Source organism: Electrophorus electricus, chromosome 23 (assembly GCF_013358815.1).
Source record: "Electrophorus electricus isolate fEleEle1 chromosome 23, fEleEle1.pri, whole genome shotgun sequence".
NCBI lineage: Eukaryota > Metazoa > Chordata > Actinopteri > Gymnotiformes > Gymnotidae > Electrophorus > Electrophorus electricus.
The window spans coordinates 6,530,727-6,558,024 of record NC_049557.1 but is presented as its reverse complement, the minus strand read 5'-3'; the positions used below and the strand labels follow the sequence as shown (position 1 = coordinate 6,558,024).

At 43.5% G+C, this 27,298-nt stretch overlaps 1 protein-coding gene and 1 long non-coding RNA gene across 6 annotated transcripts; both read right to left on the bottom strand.

The window, feature by feature from the left end:
• Positions 1–5,008: 5,008 nt before the first annotated feature.
• Positions 5,009–9,219, bottom strand: LOC113589447. Its single transcript, XR_003411981.2, has 3 exons — positions 9,131–9,219; positions 5,743–5,948; positions 5,009–5,167 (listed from the first exon to the last, which is right to left on the bottom strand). It is a non-coding gene; the product is annotated as an uncharacterized LOC113589447 (long non-coding RNA).
• Positions 9,220–10,506: 1,287 nt separating this feature from the next.
• Positions 10,507–19,298, bottom strand: zgc:136971 (S9 family peptidase). 5 transcript variants are annotated; one of them, XM_035522085.1, is made up of 23 exons: positions 19,225–19,298; positions 18,968–18,996; positions 17,540–17,691; positions 17,315–17,441; positions 17,029–17,113; positions 16,862–16,937; positions 16,571–16,704; positions 16,014–16,148; positions 15,837–15,928; positions 15,709–15,746; positions 15,488–15,609; positions 15,224–15,284; positions 14,996–15,090; positions 14,751–14,820; positions 14,579–14,661; positions 14,214–14,352; positions 14,045–14,128; positions 13,836–13,916; positions 13,639–13,727; positions 12,085–12,278; positions 11,543–11,645; positions 11,297–11,403; positions 10,507–11,190 (listed from the first exon to the last, which is right to left on the bottom strand). In XM_035522085.1, the coding sequence occupies exons 3-23, from the start codon at positions 17,679–17,681 to the stop codon at positions 11,082–11,084; spliced, it is 2,166 nt and encodes a 721-aa protein (XP_035377978.1). In that variant the 5' UTR covers positions 17,682–17,691; positions 18,968–18,996; positions 19,225–19,298; the 3' UTR covers positions 10,507–11,081. The 5 variants fall into 5 exon arrangements, with proteins under 5 accessions (XP_035377978.1, XP_026884922.2, XP_026884925.2 ...); XM_027029121.2 differs by lacking the exons at positions 18,968–18,996; positions 19,225–19,298 and adding an exon at positions 18,117–18,213; XM_027029123.2 differs by lacking the exons at positions 10,507–11,190; positions 11,297–11,403; positions 18,968–18,996; positions 19,225–19,298 and adding an exon at positions 18,117–18,213 and having other exon boundaries at positions 11,573–11,645; positions 12,085–12,228.
• Between the last annotated feature and the right edge of the window lie 8,000 nt (positions 19,299–27,298).

Below are 27,298 nucleotides of genomic sequence, written 5' to 3'. Positions count from 1 at the left end.
CCTTCCCCTGAGGTTAACGGACAAGAATTGTCAGGGTGATAGCAGATGTTATCATGACATCACAAAGGCAATTGCATGCCATTCAGGGAAATGAATACACCTTTAATGACATTCCGCAGACAACAGGTCTACTACCATACACGCACACACACACACACACACACACACACACACACAGAGCTCACAAACATGCAAAAGATGGACAGAGAAAGCATGCATACCACATGTTGTGTGAAAAGCACATATACAAACTACTACAATTAACAGCAAGCTCCAACATCTGAAACATATTCCATGTTTTTCCATATTTCTATCCTCAACAAACAATTGTCCTAAAATGTAGCAAAATACTGTCCATGGGAATTTTATCCTCAATAAAGAATTGTACTGAAATGTGGCAAGATATGTAAATTTGATCTATACCCATAAACACATATATACAAACAACTGGACACACAGACACACACACACACACACACACGGGCGCACACACACACACAGACACACACACAGACACACACACACACACGGGCGCACACACACTCACACACACACACACAGACACACACACTTGCTGGGTTTATTATGAGTTGGTTACCTTACTCAGTACACATGGCCAGCATATGTATGACCCTGAGGATCTCTTAAGTCTCTTTTGTCCTATTCATCTCCCTGTTTTTCTCTCTTTCTAAATTAATTATCCTTCTCTGCCTACATCCATCACTTTTTCCACTGTTTGCCATCAGTCAGAGCTTGTCTGCTCAATGACCTCTCAGACCCTAAGGCCCGCCCCAGAAAACCCGATCCACTAATCAGACAGAAGCATTGTACATGGGTTTCAGATCCCGCCCCCACATCTCTCCAATCTCGTTGGCTCAACTGCACTGCTGTGCCGGCGATGTTGCTTTAAACATGGGGTGTGGTGACCCCTGCAAACTTGTGTTTTGCTGCGGTTTGGATTTCAACATGAGATCTTTAATATGTGCATGTGTGTTAAATACATATACACACACATACACACAACTGTTGTGCTCTAAAAAAAGAAAGCCCTCAGAGAACGCACTTCTAATCACTGCATAAAAAGCTACTTCATAAAAATGGCAAATCAAATTGGTCATGCAGCTGGATTCCAGTGGAGGAGGTCTTTAACATGATCCAGCCATGACTGACTCATTAACTGTTGTGACTGAGGTGAGTTGGTGAGTCAAGGTGTGCTGCTGAGAACAGAGACTCTGGACAGGGACTACCGCGGGGTGGGGGGCTTTGGCCTGTTTGTGCTGGACTTTTGTTTACTGTGAAAAACATTAGCTTTCCTCCACAAACCCCCCCACAGTTGGCGAGGAGGGGGCCATACGTTTTATGAATGAGAGTTTTGATACCAAAAGGAAGTACAAAATCGAATTATTCTAATACTGAATGAATTCTCAGGCTTGTTTAGAAACTGTTGCATTACATCTTACAATGATGACAAAGGACACAGTCAGGATCACAGGGAAGTGAGCTTTTGTAGTTTTAGCAATGTTTCCTGTTGATCCAGTCGTGGGTTTTTCACTGGTGCTCAAAGCACTGTAGGCAGCAGGGTTTGAATGCAGACAGACTGACTGTTGGCCCTGCTGATGCAGAGCAGAGGTCGAAGCCCTGATGTGGGCCCCCAAAGCCACCCAGGTGTTCAAACACACACACACACACACACACAATAACTCATATCACAGCTCCAGCCACAGAACTCCACGACGGAAGGCAGAGCAGAGAGGCAGCAGAGCCGGGGAGGGACGGCCGCGCGGAAGGGGGTGGGAGGGGGATGAAGATGTGGGGCTGATGAGAAATGGAGTGATGAAAAAAGACAGCGCGGCTGTGGCGAGTGATGGCAGACTGTGGTAAAGGTGCGTGTGAGTGATGGAGAGAAGAGGAAGAGGAGGGAAAGAAGAGAGATGAAGGAAAGAGAGAGTGACAGATACGAGACTTGCACCTCTCGCCAACCCCGTGTCCGTTCAAATCCTACACCATTCAGGTTTTGATTTTGGCTGGTTGGTGACATGTCTCTAAATATACATTCTGAACATTATAAATATCTCAGGTTAGTACTCATATTAGTGGACACTGTAGTTTAAATACACTTTTTATTTATTGTGTCTTTGTGATTATTTGTGCTGTAACAGTAACAGTAACCCCACTACAGGAAATGTGTTTCATCTCATTTTCTCTGCTTACTTCCAATATGGCAGAGCAGGAATTTGGCACCAAGTTCAAAGTGTGTAGGCGGGTTGCTGTGGAAGGGGGTCACTGGCAGTCCCTGTGATGTGGTAAGAGACAATGGCAGTCATGCACTACTGGGTTATGGATGGTCACGGAATCTGTGTATAGTTCAGTGAAAAAGCGCCATGGAAACCAGATGACTAGCGTAGCACTGATGTTCCTGGATGCTTTTAAATAGTGTGGAATGAAAAGGGGCCAGGGACTGTGGTGCAGGTGGTGCTAGCATCATATCCTCTGCTGGTGAAATCTTCCAGTGGGACTTTACTTGTGATTACTGAGATTCGCGCCCAAATTTCTCAAAGGTTAACAAACTGAAACAGTTGCATCTTATATATGAGGAGATGGCAGCTTCTACACATGATTAGAATGATTTTCCTGCTGCATATTTGCATATTTTGAGCCTGACTGTCAGGGCTTCCTTTTGGAGGTGTTTTACTGGCGTATATCTGATTCTACTCATCAGCTGATTATCAAGCCTTTCCTTCACTTAACCACATGAGTTAGAGCAGGAAATACATGTTTATATCGAGTTCCTCCAGGAATGGGTTTAGGGAATACACATTTATATGAAGACAAGTTCCTTCCGGAAGTACATTAAGGAATACACTTCTATATGAAGAAGAGTTCCTCTGGAATGATATTGGGAAGGCTGCTTTAGGACTGCTGTACTTCAGAGCCTCTGACTGATTGTCCAGAAAATGATCAGTATTCTCCCTTACAAACTCTTTTTCTCTGGGCCAGATTGGTTAGTTGGTTCAGCTGGTGTATAAAGTGTGCCCGTGTATGTGTGTTTATTAAAGCTAGATAGCTCACCTCATGCATGTTTAAGGAGATGACAAGTATGATAGCTGACACGTCAGAGGTTGTGACCTTTTCACTATTGAGTCCATAAACCATACAAGAGACTCTTTGTTTTACAGTGTGTACTTTCCCAGTGTAACAGGGTGACCTGAAATAGGAACAGTGCTCCTTCTTATTTTACACACAAGCTGATGAAAGTAACCCAAAACATATTTCGACTGAAATCTGGACATATTTAATGAAGTGTTTTGGGGGGGGAATGAAAAAAAAAAGTTTATTTGGCGAACAGTCACTCAAAGTACCCACAGAAAGGAACATGTACTCTCACATGTGCCTTCTCTCTCTACACCCACTCACAGAAACCAGCCAGACTGACAAACAAGAGATGCACTAATTTAGCCGGTTGTCACAGCTAACAGCTAGTGCATGGTTGCTTAGGCTTTCACATGCACAAGCATTTGTGTGTGTGTGTGTGTGTGTGTGTGTGTGTGTGTGTATGTGTGTGTGTGTGTGTGTGTTTGTAAATGTTGTACCAAAAAATCTGGTTCCAAAACTATGATGGCATTTTTCAAACATGGCAAAGAAGGAGGTACAATGCCCAGAGAAGCAGCTACAATTGGCATGAATAAACCTCAGTGTAAACCATTACTATGGATCATTCGTTTCACTGTGCTGGTATTGATGACATTAACTGCCGATTTCAAAGCCACTGCAGAAACTGGGTAATCTGTAACCAATACTGAACACATGGCCCAGGACAACACCTCGGAGTTCTCGCTTCCTTTTCCTGGGCGTTTTTTTTTTTTTTTTCTTTTGGGAAAATAAAGGTTTGTCCAAAGAGAAGGTGGCTTTTTCTGGTTTATTTTAAGAATGATAAAACAGGACACCCACACACTGAATTCCATGAATGGTCAGCTAGTCACCAAACAGAGTGAATGGAGATTCGACCCGTAGAGTCTTTGAGGACCAAAATTCCCTGGAGGTGTGCAGACTGTGTGTGTGTGTGTGTGTGCGCGTGTGTGTGTGTGTGTGTGTGTGTGTGTGTGTGCGCGTGTGTGTGTATGCACATGTAAAGATAGTGGTGTGTGAGTATGTATTTGGGGGGGGTCTACAAAGACTTTTGTGTGTGTGTGTGTGTGTGTGTGTGTGTGTGTGTGACCGGTTTTGAATGAAAGGACGAATGATGGATGCACTTGAATGAAAAGGCAGAGAAAGAGAAAAAAAAAAAGAAAGAAACAGCAGGTGAGTGTAGAGGATGGAGACAATGCAGCCTTTGCTCCAGTTCCGCTTCAACCAACCAGAGTCTGGCTGTGTGTGCGTGAACGAGAGCAGGGCTGGGGACCCGCGCATAACTACTGATGTGCTTCTTGTGTCTGCAGCCAGTTCCTGCTCCAGTCTGTTTTCCTTTCTCTCCTTTTCCCTTTACTGTCATCAGCCCGGTCCATTAGTTTTCTCAGCCTGAGCTGCGGGAGACATTCCTGAGACAGCAGTGAGACTCTGACATGCCGATGCAAAGTCTAATGCGTCCCTAGAAATTTGCTGCCCTCGCTGGTGACACTATGTCCACTCACACAAACCCCGTGCATCTGGGATCATTTAGACATCTCGAACATTTCCACTTCACCTGCCTATCTTAAGCTCACTCCAGACACACATAAAGGCAGGCCCAACCAATGGAGTACTGACTTTGTGGCTTCTTTAAAGAACTGAGGAAATGGGTTGCTGTTCAGTGCTCAACAACGCTGCCTAGTTATGTTAACACTTTTTTTAAAAGAAAGAAATAGGCAATGACTTCAAAAGATGGAGGAAGGACTGAATCAGAATGAACAGAGCAGGCAGTGCTACATACCAAGGGGTCTTATGTTGGAATATCAAAGATGACATATAGCCCCTCTGAGCACAGGCCTTCGGAAGGCGCTGAAAATGTGCTGAAGGTGGAAAAAGGCCCACATCACAATACCGCCTTTAATACATGTGCATATTTAACAACGGTTCAAAGAACGTTTTGACTGTACATCAGACATCTACAGCAAAATCACCGTTCGTTCATCTTATTAAAATTCTTCTCCATTTAGTCCACTGGGCTCATGTTCTCCTAGGAGAACAGGATCTTAGAGAGGGAGAGAGAGAGAAGAAGAGAGAGAGAGACTGAGTTTGCATTCACATAAGGGAAAAGCAACATTCTGAAGGGTACATTGTGGAAAGGGGGAGAGAGAGGGAGGGAGAGAGAGAGAGAGAGAGAGAGAGAGAGAGAGAGAGAGAGAGAGAGAGAGAGAGAGAGAGAGAGAGATGAAGCCTCCATACAGTGAAAATAAACACTCGGTAAAGTGGGTGAAATGGCAGTTAGAGGGTGAAGGAAGGAGAGGAGAAATGGAGAGAACTGAAAAAATAAGGTATAGACATTATGAGCACATAGCAGACGTTTGAAACTAATCTATAAGCTTTGATATAATCACACATGGAAGATCAGCAGATTTTCTCTTTGCATACACACTATCTGCAAATATTCAACACGTCTGAGCATCTGCTCCGACGGCAGTCACATTTGTGCGCGTGTGTACCTTCCCCCTCCCCCGACGACCATGTATAAACATTCCCGGACAGTCATTCACACTCCCACTATAAAAATAATCATTTCTGCTACTGCTACGCCATTAAAATCCCCTTAAACAACCATTTACCAACCTTAAAGAAACTTTTGCTCTCCTCTGCATCCTGTGGCTGTCAGGCAGAGAGAGCGATGGAAGGCTCACGGGGCTCTGCTTGACTGGCTCTGGATGCTTTTACCACGGGCTCCGTGTCCGTTACCCACCAGCCTGGCACCAAAGCCCCGACGCAGGGAAGAGTCGCAGTGAAGAGTCGCATTGTCGGGCCTTTTTCTTCCTGCAAAACTGAAAGGCCACACTTTAAATACAACTAACTACCTTGGGGGCACCTTCTCCAGTACCTGTCCTGGGGGAATGAAGAATGCTTCACCCAAATGTTCTCATGGAGCCGGTGCTGGATGGAGATCAGCGGGGACCGTTAACACTATTGGCAGGTAAGATCAAGCTAACTGCCACACAGTGCCTCTCGTTCACTGGTATTTGCGGGATGTGGACTCCTTTAAATAATCTTATTGATTTAGTTGTGTTTTCTTACAGCACTCATGATTAATGACCAGGGTTGGGGGAGGTTACCTTAATTAAACATGTATTCCAGTTCAGATTACTGGTTACTGTGACGTTACGGCGAAGCAAGTGCAGAAGTGAAGCGGGTTTGATTAATAAACCAAGAAAAAGCATTCAAGCACTGCAAAGTAGTCCAGAGGGAAAACAGAGGAGAGCAAAGTGTCAGTGTAATGTAATTGACTACTTCCATTACATTTGGATTACTTTTTAACCCATTAACTGCCAGAGTGTTTCAGATCACTGGTCCCTGCCACCATCAAGCGCCCACGAGCTCCTGTACTGTGTGTGCTCATGATCAACTGAGCAGAAGTTAGCACAGCCATATAAACAGCAAGTCCCTTCTCCAGCAGACCAGCATTGCTGATCCTTGTGAAGCATTACATAAGTAACGTAATACTAACGTAATACTAACGTAATTCTAATTACTGCTTTTCCCTGTAACGGTTTTACGTAATCAGGACACAATAATGGCAACCAACCCCACATATATCCATAAATGTTAGTTCACTCTGCTGAAATCTGATTCTTTGCACTTAAAAGACAGTAACTGCTAAAGCATATAACAATGATTCAGTTGGGTTAGCCCAAAATTGTTTCACTGAACAACGAATCCAGTGTCATATTGTCCATATTAATAACTTAATAGTTTTATTAAGGTGTTTCCCAATCCAGTTTGGATATCTATGACCATTTCTGCAAATGTATTTCTCAATTTGTGTAAAGAAGCCTCATAATGAACAACAAATTATTTAAGAATGCCAAATGGTGTAAACTCTGGGTTAAATATTGTCTTCATAATAGAATTATTTTACTCTTTCAAAAATAAATAAATAAATAAACAAATACAAAGAAAACACATTTTTTATGGAGATCTCTAATGTCCCTGGATCTGAGTCTCCAATTAGGCTCAGTTTGTATATTAAAACAGCTGATACCATAACGGTCCTTTTTAAAGCTTTGATAGGACTTAAGCAGCATGTGGTAAAAATTAGAGAATTATCTGAATGGCTTGATTTGAAATGCAGCCTGAAACCATTTAGGAAAGAAAGAGCTTATTATGAGTGGCTCAAAAGTATAAACATGCAAAATTTGACTTAAATTAATTTTTTATTGTAATCAGTGCGCAAAAGGGCGGCTGGATTAGGAGGGGCAGAAAGAAAACGCAAGTCTGTGTATGCGTGGAAACATCTAATTATATATAAACCCTAAGCAGCTAATAAGAAATAGGCAGATGCATCCACTGAATACCGTCCCTTCTGCTGGTACAGTGGGTCAAAGCTTTGGTCATATGGTACATATTCCTCCACAACCTTTGTCTGCATTGCCCTGTTTCCGCTAGTCAATAACTGTCCAGTTTCACTTGCATGGACTGATTCATCTGAATATTGGGCTTCTGTGGAGCTTTGCTCCTTCCCTCGCGTTGTTTCGAGAGCCTATGTCAGTGTGCTTTCTCACTCGCTTGTTCTTCAAACAGCTTCACCACAAACTCAGCATAGCCCTTCCTGCATTCCATTTTTGAAATGTGCCCGCGCGCACGCACATTTACTTCCAGATATGCATAGAGAAAAAGAGCAAGAAACAGAAAAGGTGAGATAGAACGAGACAGAGCGAGATCTTAAAACACTAATGACGCTAAAAAGGAAAAAAAGCTTCACACTTAAAACTATGCAGTCAAAACAAGAAGAGCTCAAAGCCAGTCGCTAACATATTCTGGATCACTGCTGCTCAGTCTCTCCCGTGGGACACACCACTCTTATACACACATGAAGCAGTTCATTAGAAACAAGGTTTCATGTAAAAGCAGGACACATAATAGAGAGGTTTTATAAATACATGTATATAAGTTTCCATTTTATATGTGGACCAATAATTGAGACCGTGTCTCAATTCCCTAAACTCTCTCACACATGCGCACGTGCACGCACACACAGTTTTCCCTCATCGAGTCAGTGGGTTCTGTTTATGGTACTGGCTATTAACCATCAAACGATAACATTACAGGATTTGTTATTTCTCACTGGGCACACACAGCATTCACCACCCAGCCTTACCCTACACTCACATGCAGACAGGAAATGTCAGTTCTATAAAAGTGAGTCATTATTCTACTGATATTGCAGTCCCAACAAAGAGAAAACAATGCAAAAAAAAAGATGTGGAACTGATATGAAAAAGAAGGTGTGGTGTGTGTGGAAGAAAGAGAGTGGGAGAGGGCGCGCGCGCGCGTGTGTGTGTGTGTGTGTGTGTGTGTGTGTGTGTGTGTGTCGTCTCTCCTTTTCCCTAAGTGCTAAAGACATTGAAACAAGTTGGGGCTTGTGTGATGACAGGCATACACTCTTGTTAATAGGTCGGGCATTAAGCAATGATCTCCTCCAGCGAGGTAAATTTATGGGAGCATCCATTACAGTCACACTTCGGCAGAACAATGCAGGCCAGCTCACACGGGAGGGACCAGGAAAGAGAAGTCAGAGCAGCTGGATGAGTTTCAGCTGCTTACGCAACCCGCATAACTGTCCTTTAATTGCACCGTCCTCGTATGCTTAGTCCACAAATGTATTTAAGTGTATTTAGATCTAAGCAAGTGCCCTACACAGATCATTTGTGTTTAACACACCTCCCTAGCCTTGAAGAAAAAAAATCCTCTTCCATAGCAGAGTCTCCTAAAGAACACACACATTCATACCTAAGAAAACTGCAGAAAACTTAATCTGCAGTTTTCATTCAGTCACCATACTGTCAGTCTAACACCACTGTGAATGAGCACACGTGCATAGCACCTTACTCAAAGGCTTCAGTGACATGACACTCCTCTACCTTCACTGTCCTCCCCTCTTCTGCTCTCTCAGTCCATCACTCCTCACCTCCCACGTTCATCGTTCTCTCTCTCTCCAGCCTTCACTCACCCCCCGGCTTTATTCATCCGCAGGCCTTTCTCCCCATTTCTAAACACGGTGCCCCATCGTTCTTTTCACAGACAGTGTCGAACTCTGAGAGCAGTACTGGGGTCCTTGCTGAGGTGCTCGAGTAGGTGAGGCAGATTTACAGGTGCCTGTGTAGAATGCCCAATCATAAAAAGTAGCAACCACAGACTCTGACTTACATACAGCAAAGACTCAGACTGCTACCCTGGGCAACGCCAACAAGAAAAAGGAAAACCCATTATTGTATACACACACACACACACACACACACACACACACACACACAACTGAGTTATGAATAGGATATAGAGCAATGCTTCTGGAAACTGAAGTTAAAATGAGTTCATTCTTTTTCTCTGACTACCAAAGGCAAACCTCAAGTATACACAAGCTCAGCTTTTGAGGCAAAATGAGAAAACAAACAGCAATAGACTTATGAAATTTCACTCAGCACTGAAAATACAGACCCCCCCCCCCCCCCACACACACACACAAATAGGGATGGAGTGGGAAAATAATTTTCAGAAACATAACTGTGTTCTGGTTTTCTTCCAATTTGCTTCATATGAGATGTTGATGAAGTAATATGTAAATTAAAGAATGGCTAAATGACAAATACATGATGCATTTTATTAATTCAAGCCAAAAATATGATCACTGATCAGAATTTTTACATTGAGAGGTCTGATGCATGACCCTGTTACTAGAAAAGACAAATGTAATTATTTGCTTGAATAAATTTGTACCATTTCAAACTTTTGAGCACTCCCAGACTGCATGCACTTGTTTCTATAACACTGCCAAAACCAAGCAGTGAAACCCAGCTATAATCACCACCATAAGGTCCTGGAAGTTAACGATACACTGGTGATTATTTTAACCATAGAAAGGGTCAACTTTGCCATTCTTTCTTATTATAAATAATTATTCTCTATATGTTCACACCATTGGTCATCTGCATTTCTCACACAAGTGAGCTGTGCAAGATTCTTTTGTCCAGTTGAATTAATGGTGCATTGAGTCATTAACGCCGAAGACAAACACCATCCTCTCCTAGCTCGGAACATTACTGCACTGTGTCTCACTAACAAGAAACACGTGCCATGCTCATACACTTATCAGAGCCTGCTGGAACACTGACTCAATTCCCCTCAGCAGAAACTATGCATTTCAGAATTTTTTACTGTTGTAATTAAGCCAAAATTCACATTCCGATAAATTTGTCAGGATAAATGTAAAAGCCAGACACGAAACAGATTCAGATGGTTTCCAGGGAGGGTTTAGAACATTTTTAAGAATTATATTATTCTAAAATTATACAACACTTCATCCTAAGACCTGTGGACTACAGTATGTTCATTACATGATGCAGTTCTTTATTCAGCTTGTACATACAACAGAGAGTAAATAGTGAAGGTGTTTTTCTTGAAGGTCTGTGTCTTGGTGGGTGTGTGTGTGTGTGTAGAGCCTGCAGATCAGCACCAGAACACAAAGTTTCAGAACACTGTACAGTATCCCATCAGGCACCATCTGTCAATCAATTCAAGGTTCAAAATTATTTACAGCAGTGTACTTACATGTTTATTTGATGGAAACAGACAAATACAGCTGGCTTTACGATTCTGGATGAGCTTCACCAGGGTTTCATTCATGTCAAGTTTGCCACCTAGTGGTTACTTTTAATGACAATTGGTCACCAGATTTATGAATTAAGTTGTGGTTCAAAAATGATCTAAAACAGAGGTTTCAAACTTTTCCTCCATTAGTAGATTAGAAAAGTTTTCTTTTTAGAATTTTAATGATGCTGCTGTATCCCTGCAGTGTGTAAGGAACAGTACTGTGCATTCTTCCCAATGGTGCTGTAGGACTTTTCCATTCACCGGCAGTTGGCCGTTTCAAACACTTTTTAAGCAACGTATGGTCTTGAAAGTGTTCATTTCACATTTAAGTGCTGTTTGAACCATAGGGCCATGTTGAGAAAACAGTCAGCCTGAGTTTCCACGTTTGACAAGGAATGGCCATCACCCTCATACCACAACACCCTGAGAGAGAAAGACAGGAAGATAGAGTGAGAGAGAATCATTGTTGATGAATTTATCTAAAGAGTGAACAGTCTGTATGTAAGTGTGCGCGTGTGCGCATACATACCTGACAGGCGAGTTTCTGCTCTTGAGAGCTTTGTAAAGCTCCAGGCCTTGGTACGGTGAGACTCTCTTATCTTTCCCACCTAACATGAGGAGCACTGGTGCACGGATCTACACACACATCAATTTGGAGGTCAGTAGCTGATATTGACCTGCAGCACAGAATGCATATACTTTGTGGAATAGGTCGTCCAGTGACTGTGTGTGTGTGTGTGTGTGTGTGTGTGTGTGTGTGTGTGTGTGTGTGTACCTGTGCCGCATGCACAATAGGAGACTTTTCAAGCATGGCTGTCAGGGCTTGTGGAGTAGGGAGCAGGTCAAAGGAGTACTGCAGGCCAACAGAGGAATATCTCCTGTACAGGGCAACAGAACCACAGCAGCTCTATCACTACATACAAGAGTAGGCAAATATAGTCTCAAATACACATATACCTTAAAACATTTCACGTTTTTAGAGCTTAGAATTTAAGGTGGAGTTTCAAGAAGAATGTAAACTTGTCTTGTGGGTTAACCAGTAGGCATCTCTGCTGAGAAAAACTCCGTTTACAAAAAGGCATTCACGGATACGATTTTAAAGCATAAATGATAATAAGATGCAATAGTCTTGTTTATACCAAGAATGTCATTACTGTCTGATGTGTACCCGTATCTTATTTCTGTACATAAAAAAAAGATAATGTGCCCTTTTCTAATTAACAAAAGTAGAGCCAAAGTCTCACAGAATGCAACAGAGCAATGAGGAAGTGAGGAAGAAAGATTATTTCAGGGACTGAAGGTGAGATTCATGTTTACCAATCCACGATGTCACTGGTTCCAAGTAGTGTGGCTGCATTGATGACGGGGTTCCGTGCTGCACATGCTCTGTAGAACTCTGGATACTGACCAATCAGGTGACAGGCCAAGAATCCACCATGAGACCCACCCATCACAGCCACCCTATCAGGATCAAGGGTCTTGTTATTCTGCAGGACATGCAGCACAGCCCTCTGGGTAATGATGACAAATAAGAAATGGGACAATGAAAGGATATTCTTTATGTACTGAATTTTCTTTAAAAAAAAAAACAAAAAAAACCCAAAACACTATTTACATTTACGGCATTTAGCTGATGCGTTTATCCAAAGTGACTTACAATTATGTCTGAGTACAATATATTGAGGGTTAACCAATATATAACGCTTGATAAGAAAATATTTTCTAAAATGTATTTTTAAGTAAAAACACTGTTTGGAAGTGAAAACACGCTGTTGTAACACATTTGTAATATGCAATCTGTACTCTATGAAACCACGATTCCAAGTATTCTAATTGGCTTTAACACCATTTTATGTTCAAGACATGTTTTCAACCAATATATAATGCATGATAAGAAAATCCTTTCTAAGGTATTTCACGAATTTCAAGTGAAAGCACTGTTTGCAAGTGAAAACAAGCTGTTGTAACATGGTTGCAATGTGCACGTTGCAACTAATAGCAACTCTGGTCTTTCAGTTCTGTTCATTATGAAAAAGCATTTCCAAGAATTCCAATAGCCATAAACACTGTTTCAGTGCAAGACAATGTTTTAACCAATAAGTAATGCTTCAACTGAAAACAATTTCTAAGACATATTTCAAGTGAAACCACTGTTTGCAAGTAAAAACAAGCTGTTGTAGCATGTTTGCAATATGCACATTGCCACTAAGTTCTTTCAGTAATTTATACTATAAAACACATTTTCCATGCTTACTAATTGCCACAAACAAAATTTCGTTTCAAGACAATGTTTTAACCAATATATAATGCTTGATAAGAAAATACTTTCTAAAACTTATTCCAAGTGAAATCACTGTTGGCAAGTGAAACACATGCTTTTAAAACATGTTTGTAATGTGCACATTGTAAGTATTTGCAACTTTGTTCTTTAATTTCTGTACTCTATGAAATATGACTAAAAGCATTCTAATTGCCTTAAACTCTATTTCAGTTCAAGACATAATGTATTTAACCAATAGGTAATGCCTCATAAGATACCATTTTCTAAGACATATTTCAAGACAAAACACTGTCTGCACGTGAAAACAAGATGTTGTGACATGTTTGCAACGTGCACATTGCAAGTAATTGCATCTCTGTTCTTTCAGTTGTGTTCATTATGAAACAGCGTTTCCAAGCATTCTAATCGCCTCAAACATGGTTTCAGTTCAAGACATTATGTTTTTAAGGGCCTTGCTCAGGGGCCCAACAGTGGCAACTTGGGAGTGGCAACCTTCCAATTACAAGTCAAGCACCTTAAATACCAATTGGCTTAACCACTGAGCTACCACTTTATTTCCTGATGCAGTAGGGGTGTGTGTATCTACACACCTGCACATCTTTAACATCTTGATTGCCGATGTTTCCGAGGAGAGAATCAATGCTGTCTTGACCAAAACCTGTGGATCCTCTGTAGTTAACTACTCACACATTCAGTCATTCAATCGAGGTCAGACAGGAAGATTCTTTCAGTGTCTGATTCTAATCTCCTTTAGATGACACGGAACAAAAGGAGCATGCACACTCACCCATGAGGACAGCAAAACCCGTCTTAGTCAAAGATGCAGCATTAACATTCCACTCAGCAGCGAAATGGGAATGTGGCCCACCTGCACGTTCACACCCACACACACCCACACACCCACATCCCACCTCACCATGGAGACTAGAGTAAACCGTTTAGAACATGTTTAGTAACTACAGATAAAGCTAGAAACCCGTAAAATAGTTTGCATACCATGTATGAAGACCACTAGAGGAAACATCACACTCTTAGAGGAACCGGCAGGTTTCAGTAGCACTGCCCCAAAATTCACACCAGCTTTACATACAGAGAGCGAGAGCATGAGGATGTAAGAAAACACTGCATAATTAGCATGAATATACTCCATATACACATGACTCACATAACTGGTGATTTTCCTCTTCTGGTGGGGGTGCGATTATCATAGACTGCCAACCAAAGTTCTCACTAACCTCAGCCCCTCCCAGGTGAAACCACTGTTCACTCTGAAGATGGGCTCCATTAGACACAAAGCCCACTTTCTACACACAGGCATAAACAAGTTTTAAGGGTTTTTAAAAGTCAAATATTTAATTATTAAATCTAAACTTCATCACAAAATGCTGCATGTGTACTAAGATTAATGAGGAGGTATTGTAGTCATTACCGGTGGAGTTTAATGCAAATGATGCAACAGTTCTATACAGTCCATTCAAACAGAGGACAGTTATACTGTGTGTGTGTGTGTGTGTGTGTGTGTGCATATACCAGGCAGGGGGGGTGGTTGGGAGAGGAGCAGCAGATCACCATCAGGTCTTTCACAATTGTCAAGAGCTTGACACTCCCAAACTCTGAGAAGACCCACAAGATGAACACCTTAGCTGATCAAGAACCCACGCAGCAGCAAACATTAATACACACACGCACAGCACATCCTTACCGGCTGATCCTGCATTAGCGCCCAACATAGGCGTTACTCTCCCAGTACGTCTCTCCACTGAGAACACTGACTAGGAGATCAGAGAGCATCGCTTCATTAGAGCCCACAGCTCATAAACTCACCCCTAGGGCATCACAACACACATTCTGGACCTTAACACCCGGCACTTAACACTCTCCACATTTTTGTGATTTTTTTTGCGTGCTTGCTGCTTGTCTGTTGAGGAAATTTGCTTGTTTATGTACCTTTCTGTTTTCACAGGCACTGCTGAAGAAGATCCACTCACTGTCTGATGACCAGCAATGTGGGGGCAGTGAGTCATACACACCTGCAAACTGACCTGCAGATGTACACACGTACAGAGAGAGAGATAAACTGTGTCTGTATAAACAGAGAGAGATGTATATCTGCATGTGTATATAAAGAGAGAGACAGATATCTGTGTGGGGGGGGGGGGGTGTTTATTTATGTACCTTCCTTTGTTCTTCTCACCACATCCACCAAAAGTGAGCTTGTCTGGTTCTGCATGTCATACTGAGACAGAGAAGCAGAGAGAGACAGAGGGCATGGGAAAGAACAAGCATATATTTTTAAAGAGCAGGAGGGACACATCCTGTCCCCTATATAAAATGGTTCCTACACCCATGGTATGATGTGCTTTCTCTCCCATTTGTACACAGTCACGCTATTCAGTTAGAGAACCTGTCTGCCGTGCGTTTGTGTGCGCGCATGTGTACCAGCATCATGCAGAAGCACTGATGGTGTGGACCGAACGCTCGTCCCTGCAGATAGACGAGCCACAGGCAGTCCGGACTCAGCCGAGGACTAGACACTGATCCCAGATCAGATGACAGCAGCTCTAACCCAGAGACAGCGCACATGTCGATAAGGCCTACAGTTTGTTTCAATCACCTGCATCTAATTCATGCAGTATCTCCAGTACCCATGCACGTCTTACCACAACTCCCCTTCAGGTCAGTGTAGAACAGAGCCGACCTGAGACAAGGGAATTTTCATTTTTCATTTGCAAAAATGGTCATGGATCAGTAACCTGGCTGAGATTATCATGTTACCTCCACCCCTCACCTCCGGTTGGAACAGAACTTCATGCCAAGTCTGAAAGGCTCATTCCACCAGCCCACGAAAACCACACCCCCGCTGTCCCCGGCCCACAGGCCCTGAGTCAGAGTCGTCACAGGAGAGCCTTAAACACGCACGACTGCAGCAGTAGGATAATTAGAAGGATTCAAGGTCACGGCTCACCTGCCCAGGTGACAGATGAGGCGGCACACCGGGGCAAACTGTTACATCTCCTTTAGACAGGTCAGCTACACACAACACTGAGGCAGTTTTACCAACCAGACCCTCACCCCAGTCTTCCATATACATATTCTTATCCTAAAACATACACACATACCCACACACCCAAAAAGGAAGCTTTAAATGGAGTTAAGGAATAACTGACATTTGGTAGAACGAACAAAGATGCATGAAACTATTTCACACACCTCCACACAGTTGTGGGGGGGGGGCTGCCTATAGAGGCCGCTCAGAACCCAAAGTTCATGTGTCCTCCCCCCACCCCCCTTTATACAGTCTCATAAACACCTTGTTCCTGTCCATATAGAAGGCTTGGTCTGCACTCACAAAATGAGCATATTATTATATTGGACTAGCCTAGCCTAGTTGCTAAACCCAGTCTGCAATAGACATAGCTAGTACAAGCTGCCATCAAATTGAAACAGCAGCTGTTAGAAAAAACAAACGAGTGACCCGTAGTTAATACTCTTTAGCGCACATAAGCAAAAAGGGGATGTTACCTCTTCCTCAAACACCATCGAATCTGCATCATCACTGGCAGAAGACGGTTGTGCCGATGATCGCAGCCTCTTCTTCTCTGCCACATACAGTAACCTTTCCTCGCAAGGTGACCAGGCTAGGCATGCAAACTGTGCTACACACACACACACACACACACACACACACACACACAAACACACACACACACACAGGAACGCACGATTAAACACCCATGTCGCGTGACTGATGTGCCATATCAATACAGAACTAAACAGAGTGGAACGGGATTAAACAGGAAGGAGGTGCAATACCATCTTCATAGACTTTTCCATGTTTGTTGAGCGCTGCGAGGTCCAAGCACGCCTCCAGTCCACTGTAGCCCCACACCTGAGCAGTGATGTCACAGGCTTCATCGGAGTCTTAAACTCCGCTCAAGTACTTATCGGTTGACTGTTCTTGATTGAACTGCCATAGTTACCTCCAGGTACTGATGTCCTACATGTGTGCTGGTTTCCCGGACAACCGCTCGGCGTGCTCCAGAAGGGGAGTGACTGACAAGCAGCCTGAACATGGACAAGGAGGATGAATGCGCTGAGATGCAAGTCATGTGTCAGTATTTTTAGGGCCACTCTGTGTGTTTATCACTCTGGATAGAACTGGAAGCATGCACCCATCCGTCAGGCTCTATGTTGCAGGCGCTGGCTATGCGAGAGTATGTGTGAGATTGTGTGTAGCGTGTATACGTGTACATGCACACGTCTTACTCTCCATGCGTGTTTATGCATGGTCCACGAGACACTACGCTTTCCACGGCCCTTCGATTACACAGAAGAGCCCACTGCTGGAAGTAATGTAGTCGGACTCCTCTGTCCACCTCACACTGACTCCAGTCTCCAGAGAGCGCGAGACACAAGAAAAAGTAAATGCATAATGGACAAAACATAAAATCCTGAGCAGAGAGAAAACATTATACTTTCATTAAGGTCTACCAGAAATTATGCTGAGGTTCTGGGTCCTGGTTATGGGATGAAGATCAAAGCCAAAGTCCCTCTGAGCAGTAACCGAGGCAGAAACAGGAACAGGAAAGCCGTTAAACTGCCTAAACACATCTCGATTCACCCCGTCCATCATCGGTCATCATCTACAGGAAACGTACACAACTTCTGTAACAAGGTACAATCTAAAATACACTTGGGAAATCATATCCTCGTATATCAACAGCCATCAAAAATGACGACGCTTCAAATTTCAACATTTAAAAATAGGTGAGTGCCAAGTACTGCATGGTAGCACACAACAAATCCGGTCATATTTTTTTTTATTTTTACTTCACACTGAATGTTCACAGCTAGAATAACGTGTATCTTAGATCACGGGGTATTTTGGGGGTGTAATGTCTTGCTGCTGAGCTTCGAGGGAGACGTGCTCTTACGGTTAAATAAGTAAGCGGGGCACTATAACAAAAAAAAACCCAACAAAAAAAACCCCCAGACTTTTACCGATTACGTTAAATACTTTCGTAGAATGAACATAATAACAGTTCCTATTTACGACAGAAACACGAACCCTTTATTTGAGAGCCGCTTGTGTTGCCCGGTAGGGTACTTGTGCGCCTGCGCGGAGGACAGCACCATCGATGCCAGTGAAGGGGGTGTTACACGTTTTATTCGGCAGTTTCGACACTGAATTAGCGAGTAAGCCGTACGTGCTCTGCACACTAGGAAGAATTCTCATGTCATTTCTCATGATAAAGGACCGTCTTTAGTAAAAGTCAAGGGGTGTGAGATTAAAACTAAATTAAATATATAAATAGAATAACTAGTATAGAGGAATTATGGTAAAGTAGCTAAATCTATTAAAGCTTAAAGCAATAAGAACTTAAAATAGTGAATTACATTTAAAAACTACAAAATATCAGAAGTAATACAAATGCAACAATGTACAATTTTGTTCTTTGACTGCTACATTTGCTCTGAAAAGAAATAATGACTGATGTTAAACTAGAGTGTCGTGTTTTTGGGATATCTGCATCATTTTCATATTAATGAATAATTATGAAAAAGTAAACGATGAGTCAAAACCCTATTTGGAGACTAAAATCACTGAGAAACGCCGGTAATAATTATGTTACTCTTCCTTCCCATTTAAAATGAGCCCTGTCCGAACAAGGTTGATCTCATTTAACTTCTTTTCCTTTTTTTCAAACTAGTTCCAGCTAGCCACCTCCAACAACTCATACTGTTTTCCCCAAGATTAGTCGGTAATTTAAACTTCTATAAAATACAAAGCGGTTACGAGCAATGGAAATTTCCTCATTATAACAAATAGAAGCCCATGCAAGTGATGTACCAAAAGGTCCCACAGAACGGAATGTTACTAAGAACATGTTAAACATGTTGAAGTTAACATTTGCTTACCATGTAAATATGTCTTCCAATGAAAGAAACTAAAGATAATGAGATAGCAAGCAAAATATAGCCTTTCATGATTATTATTATTATTATTATTATTATTAATAATAATAAGAAGAAGAAGAAGAAGAAGAATGCATAGAGCAACAAACAAAGTTGCTGATAGACCCAGCCTTGATCCAAAGCTCAATAAAACACTGGATAACAACACTGGCAGCAAAAAACACTCAAAGCAAGTTGCTCAGGACGCCAGCGATGCATACTAAGAAAATGAAGGTCCTTCTTTTGTTCTGCATAAGCTTGAAACATCAAGGACCAGAGAGACCAGCACTGGGATGGAATGTCAGCTAGGATGGGGAAGTGTCGGTGGTTGATAATAGAAAGAGGAAAAGTTATCAGGACATGTAATTGAGCTACTGCAGGATCATATATCAGCACCTTAGGATTCCTCAATGGCATGGGAACCATAACACTCAAACCAGCAACATCCAAGAACCTCTGCAGTGCACTGGGCACAACCTGAAAGAACAGCACTCAGGAAAAGCATAGGGAGTTAGGCACACTAACCAGCACCCATGTACACACACACACACACACACACACACACACACACACACACACACACAGACACACACACACACACACACACACACACACACACACACAGACACACACTTACTCTCAGTGTATCATAATCAGAAGACACGGTCACTGTGTTTAGAGCTATGTATGTGTCATCGTCAGTGTTCAGATCAGTCTGAGATTAGAAGTAGACCACGTTTTTTCAGCATTTGGTTTTAACAGATTATGTTTCTGATAAAGAACACCAGGCATGTGATCGTTACTGGAGTACGCATGTCCCACACTGCTGCTCTCCTCCTACTGAACACACAAACAAAAGCTGTTCTGCTGAAAGTCCAACAGCAACAGAGATCTGGCAACTCTAGGTTAGTTTTACAGGTTATGGCATACATGAGTATGTAGAACAGATCTGCCTCACTTACCTGAGGAGAACTGCAATAAGGAGAGAGAAGCAGAACAGCCACGAGTCCCACTGCTCCCCAAACAGCAGCCTGGACCCACCACTCACTGCCCACACCTTTACACACACGTGCAGGTCAAACAAACATCAGTCTGGACCCACCACTCACTGCCCACACCTTTACACACACGTGCAGGTCAAACAAACATCAGTCTGGACCCACCACTCACTGCCCACACCTTTACACACACGTGCAGGTCAAACAAACATCAGTCTGGACCCACCACTCACTGCCCACACCTTTACACACACGTGCAGGTCAAACAAACATCAGTCTGGACCAACCACTCACTGCCCACACCTTTACACACACGTGCAGGTCAAACAAACATCAGTCTGGACCCACCACTCACTGCCCACACCTTTACACACACGTGCAGGTTAAACAAACATCAGTCTGGACCCACCACTCACTGCCCACACCTTTACACACACGTGCAGGTTAAACAAACAGCAGCCTGGACCCACCACTCACTGCCCACACCTTTACACACACGTGCAGGTCAAACAAACAGCAGTCTGGACCCACCACTCACTGCCCACACCTTTACACACACGTGCAGTTTAAACAAACATCAGTCTGGACCCACCACTCACTGTCCACACCTTTACACACACGTGCAGGTCAAACAAACATCAGTCTGGACCCACCACTCACTGCCCACACCTTTACACACACGTGCAGGTCAAACAAACAGCAGTCTGGACCCACCTCTCACTGCCCACACCTTTACACACACGTGCAGGTTAAACAAACATCAGTCTGGACCCACCACTCACTGCCCACACCTTTACACACACGTGCAGGTTAAACAAACATCAGTCTGGACCCACCACTCACTGTCCACACCTTTACACACACGTGCAGGTCAAACAAACATCAGTCTGGACCCACCACTCACTGCCCACACCTTTACACACACGTGCAGTTTAAACAAACATCAGTCTGGACCCACCACTCACTGCCCACACCTTTACACACACGTGCAGGTCAAACAAACATCAGTCTGGACCCACCACTCACTGCCCACACCTTTACACACACGTGCAGGTCAAACAAACATCAGTCTGGACCCACCACTCACTGCCCACACCTTTACACACACGTGCAGGTTAAACAAACATCAGCCTGGACCCACCACTCACTGCCCACACCTTTACACACACGTGCAGGTCAAACAAACATCAGTCTGGACCCACCACTCACTGCCCACACCTTTACACACACGTGCAGGTCAAACAAACATCAGTCTGGACCCACCACTCACTGCCCACACCTTTACACACACGTGCAGGTCAAACAAACATCAGTCTGGACCCACCACTCACTGCCCACACCTTTACACACACGTGCAGGTTAAACAAACATCAGTCTGGACCCACCACTCACTGCCCACACCTTTACACACACGTGCAGGTTAAACAAACAGCAGCCTGGACCCACCACTCACTGCCCACACCTTTACACACACGTGCAGGTCAAACAAACATCAGTCTGGACCCACCACTCACTGCCCACACCTTTACACACACGTGCAGGTCAAACAAACATCAGTCTGGACCCACCACTCACTGCCCACACCTTTACACACACGTGCAGGTCAAACAAACATCAGCCTGGACCCACCACTCACTGCCCACACCTTTACACACACGTGCAGGTCAAACAAACATCAGTCTGGACCCACCACTCACTGCCCACACCTTTACACACACGTGCAGGTCAAACAAACATCAGTCTGGACCCACCACTCACTGCCCACACCTTTACACACACGTGCAGGTCAAACAAACATCAGTCTGGACCCACCACTCACTGCCCACACCTTTACACACACGTGCAGGTCAAACAAACATCAGTCTGGACCCACCACTCACTGCCCACACCTTTACACACACGTGCAGGTTAAACAAACATCAGTCTGGACCCACCACTCACTGCCCACACCTTTACACACACGTGCAGGTTAAACAAACAGCAGCCTGGACCCACCACTCACTGCCCACACCTTTACACACACGTGCAGGTCAAACAAACAGCAGTCTGGACCCACCACTCACTGCCCACACCTTTACACACACGTGCAGTTTAAACAAACATCAGTCTGGACCCACCACTCACTGCCCACACCTTTACACACACGTGCAGGTCAAACAAACATCAGACTGGACCCACCACTCACTGCCCACACCTTTACACACACGTGCAGGTCAAACAAACAGCAGTCTGGACCCACCTCTCACTGCCCACACCTTTACACACACGTGCAGGTCAAACAAACATCAGTCTGGACCCACCACTCACTGCCCACACCTTTACACACACGTGCAGGTTAAACAAACATCAGTCTGGACCCACCACTCACTGTCCACACCTTTACACACACGTGCAGGTCAAACAAACATCAGTCTGGACCCACCACTCACTGCCCACACCTTTACACACACGTGCAGTTTAAACAAACATCAGTCTGGACCCACCACTCACTGCCCACACCTTTACACACACGTGCAGGTCAAACAAACATCAGTCTGGACCCACCACTCACTGCCCACACCTTTACACACACGTGCAGGTTAAACAAACATCAGTCTGGACCCACCACTCACTGCCCACACCTTTACACACACGTGCAGGTTAAACAAACATCAGCCTGGACCCACCACTCACTGCCCACACCTTTACACACACGTGCAGGTTAAACAAACATCAGTCTGGACCCACCACTCACTGCCCACACCTTTACACACACGTGCAGGTCAAACAAACATCAGTCTGGACCCACCACTCACTGCCCACACCTTTACACACACGTGCAGTTTAAACAAACATCAGTCTGGACCCACCACTCACTGCCCACACCTTTACACACACGTGCAGGTTAAACAAACAGCAGCCTGGACCCACCACTCACTGCCCACACCTTTACACACACGTGCAGGTCAAACAAACATCAGTCTGGACCCACCACTCACTGCCCACACCTTTACACACACGTGCAGGTTAAACAAACAGCAGCCTGGACCCACCACTCACTGCCCACACCTTTACACACACGTGCAGGTCAAACAAACAGCAGTCTGGACCCACCACTCACTGCCCACACCTTTACACACACGTGCAGGTCAAACAAACATCAGTCTGGACCCACCACTCACTGCCCACACCTTTACACACACGTGCAGGTTAAACAAACATCAGTCTGGACCCACCACTCACTGCCCACAACTTTACACACACGTGCAGGTCAAACAAACATCAGTCTGAACCCACCACTCACTACACACACCTTCACACACACTGTCAACACAGTGCCCTTTACACAGACATGCAGTTTGTCAGAGCATGGCCTCCTCCCCGTGTGTGTGTTTGTATCTACGTTGCCACACCCCTACCTTTTTGACTGGGAATGTGTACATCTGTCCTTTATCGTCCTTGTTAGTGTGTGTATTTAAGGTCGTTTAGTTATCAGTTTTGTCTGTGATTGACCCCATGTTTACACGTATCTTGAGTGTTGCATTTGCCTATACTGCCTCTTGTGTTTAACCGTTTATTGAGTTTGCCTTGGTAACGTAGTGTTGTTCCTTGTGTTTTAAGTTTTGTTCACTATTTGTGTCGTCTGAACCACAGCTGGTCTCTGCATCCTGCCTCGCCTCCCAACGTCGCACAGTTTATACAAATACACCATCCCTCCATTGCACAGCATCCAAGGGATTTACAGCTGCTCACAGCTACACAGTAATAATTAAGTTAAACAGTGGGGTCAAACGAAGATGCCAAATAGTGCACACAGCACATGTGTAGTTGTCCATATCTTTGTAGCTTGCTGTGTTGGGGTACAGACTGTTGTATGGGGTGAGGGCTTTAGTTGTGGATGGTCTGTTCTTGTACCAGATGTAGGTGCGCTTTTCAGTGAAGGTGCAGATGGCGCTGCAGCTCAGTGGAACTGTCTGTCCCTCCGACAGGGTGGAGGGACTCACTCTAATCTCCGCACCTTCACACACAAGGCAGTAGACCCAGAGACTTTTTACACACGCTTGAATGAATTTGTTCTTCCCCAAAATGTATTTGATATAGTGTCATTATATACCCGTAACAGTCAGCTGGACTCTGGATGAATCAGTGAAGATTCCTAGTGTAGCACTGGTGATGAAACTGAAATGATCAGCTCCAGAGTCGTTCTTTCTTAGGTCGCTCAGTCGAAGAGTGCAGTTCATCTCATTATCCCCAGTATACGCCGTACGACCTGCAAAGTGCTCTACCAACCTCAGGTCTCTCTTATTTTACAAGTATGTTTCCGTGAGTGTATGATCACCGGGATACATGAAAGTGCAGGCGATGTCAACTGTGAATCCCTCTGAAGTGCAGATATGCATCTCAGTGTGAATCAGATGTGCATGTCAGCATAAGTCACACTGTTTCTCCCAAACACACCCGCACGGGTTAGCCATGATTTGTGTACATTGAGATGGCATGACAAGATGAGCAGTAGGAATTAATGAGTACAGAAATCAGTTTCATAATCATAGATTGAAGAAAGAGTCGCCAAAGACGTAGAACACTAATACCAAGAACAAATATAGCAGGTATAAATGCCGCCATCCATACCACTGGATAAGACAAGCTGCCTTTGTCTTTTGAACCATCTGTGCATTTTTATACCAGATGTAGTTGGGCATTCCCAAGTACCTGCAGACTCTGTTGCAGGGGAGAGTCCCTGTCTGCCCACTCTGCTCCACAGTGCCAGGATCCACTATCACCTGCACATCTGCATGGACTGAAGAATCTTTCATATGACTAATTAGAGTGTGAAAATGATCAACAACTACTATCAATGTTACCTGTGACTGTTAGATTCACTGCTGTTGAACCGAGATATTTCTTTCCATCTGCCATGACGAGCATGAGTTGACATTCTCCAGAGTCTCTCTGTCTCATTTCTTATCAGCAGATCAGATGTGGAGTTTGTGGTGTTTGCATAATCCACAGGCCCAGCATCGTCTGAGTCGAGTGCCAAATCCTCTGGATGGCCCTAATTCCTCCAATCAGCTTTCTGTTTGGGGCTGAACCAGATCAGAATCTGGATGCTGCTGCATGTGTAGTAACACATAAATGGCACCTGTGATGTTCTCATTGCACACATGATATCATGACATGTCACTTTTAGGTACAGCTGACCCAGAGAACCTGCAGCAAACACAAATAGCAAAATTAGTGACTCTAGCAACTACGCACACCAGTTAGCATCCAGTGCTTGTAATAAACTGTGTATTTTATATGAGACTGAAATTCTGTTTCTGTGTTTGTGTTCTAGTAAGTTAAAAGTGAATGAAACAATAAATGTGTTCAAACTAAGATACTGAATACCTTCCACACGCACAGCTGCCTGCCTCCTTGTAGCTTGCTGTGTTCAAGTACAGATTGTATTGGGTGAGAGGTTTAGTTATGGGTTGTCACACCCTGATTAACAGGCAAAGTTATTCATTTTAACAAATTTATTAGTGATTAATAATTCATTTTCAACTCATAAATGTTGCCAGTTCAATAATGTGATTATTTCTTATTTAACAAAGATTAGAACATCACTCTTGATTCACAGACGTAATAACTAAGGTAAGTATATTGAATAAACGGAGATAGGAAAACATGCATAAAAATAATTGACTAAGATTCCACTAATGACCCGAAGTACTGAGTTCACTAGAATCACTATAGTAAAACAAACATGACTATGTAACCATACCAAAATGAACCCAAATGATGCATGGTAGACCCGTAGCTAACTAAGCTAATAAGCGAAAGGGAAAAAAGTTAAGATACTAAAAGAGTGAGCATGACTAGATGTATAACAGGAAGGCTCAGTAGAGAAGAGGAAACCGTTGTGAAAGTGCTGAAGGGAGAACTAATTATAGGAATGAGGAGGCTGCATCGCAGAGGAGAGGAAAAAGTTACTGATCTAATTTTGATATATAAACAGCAACGTTACTATTGATACCAACTGGTAGCATAAGAAGCCTATCGCATGTCCTTACGACTCATGTGAATCCGCCAAGGTGGCACTGAGACATGGCGTCCGTTTTCCCCCAAACCCGCCTGGATGGCACAGAGAGAGAGTGCCCGTCTTCCACCAAACAGCCTGGATGGCACAGAGAGTGTGTATCGGTTTTCCCACACACTGCTGGCTCGACCCTGCATGAGCGACGTGAATCATACGTGAATGAAGCTTGTAAACAAAGTGTCAAACCCTAGGATGGGTCAATCAATTAGATAGTCAGTTTAATTCCTTTCCTATTTTCTTGAAGTTACTAACTACTGACTTTAAAATATTTTTGTTTAATTGGTCCATATAAGATTTCTAGTAAACACAGTTACGAGTGGTTAACAATTTGTTTAAAATAAACATGAGGTAAGCAACATACAAATGAATTGTTCAGGAAGAATAATGCAAATTAATAAGGAACAAGTAACAAAAAGAATAATGAAACAATGGACACATCAAATTATTGAAGCAAACATCACAAGTTGAAGATTATATTAAAATAACCACACATTATATGCTGATTACCATTGGACATCCTAGTAGGTTAAAGTAGTTGTTACTTTCTGTATGTGTGAGAAAGAAAAAGATATATCTGTGATCATAGCTCTGTGGAATGAGAAGAGTTGATTGACCCGTTAAGGATGGAATTTATGGTCACAGTTCCTTGAAGTATAACCAGGCTGGAAAGAGATTCCTAAATTCCGGTCTCTGAGTTTATGACACCTAAGAAGAGGGGGGAAGGGTCCGAAAGCCAGGCCGGTGCGATAAGCCTTTAGGTAGGCCATTTGTATGGCTTTGTTGCGCAGCATCATGGCGCCAGATGGGTCCTGGTTTCTGTCCGTGGCCCGGGGGTGAGAGAAAGCCCACCCTGAGCAGATAAAAGTTTCATCAGAGGGCTAATTTGTAGTCTATGTTCACTACAATGCTATGTAGCCTATTATCACCAGAATACATTCTTACTTTATAAAAAGACACAGTAAATGAGTCAGAACTTTTGCAAGGTTAGTCAATATTTGAGATGAATAATATACTCATGTACAGAAATAGTGAAAACTAGAACAAGCTGCTGAATTTTGCTCTTTGAGCCACCAGAGGGAGCAGCTGTATTCCGCCTTGTGTCACTTTCATGTGTTTTAAAATCAGTGGCCAAGTAGTAAAACACACAAGACATTCAGCAGGGCCAAAATACAGTTTTCCCATGCAATTTACTGTTTGATATACTGTTTGATTAGCTGTTTGGTTTGTTGCATGTTT

Excerpts from the sequence above, each read along its gene's own strand:
- zgc:136971 (XM_035522085.1), bottom strand. The coding sequence starts at position 17,681 with ATGATGGACGGGGTGAATCGAGATGTGTTTAGGCAGTTTAACGGCTTT. Across the intron at positions 15,747-15,836 it reads AAGTTCTGTTCCAACCGGAG|GTCGGCTCTGTTCTACACTG; the intron begins GTGAGGGGTGGA and ends CCCTTGTCTCAG. Across the intron at positions 15,091-15,223 it reads GGTGAGAAGAACAAAGGAAG|GTCAGTTTGCAGGTGTGTAT; the intron begins GTACATAAATAA and ends GTACATCTGCAG.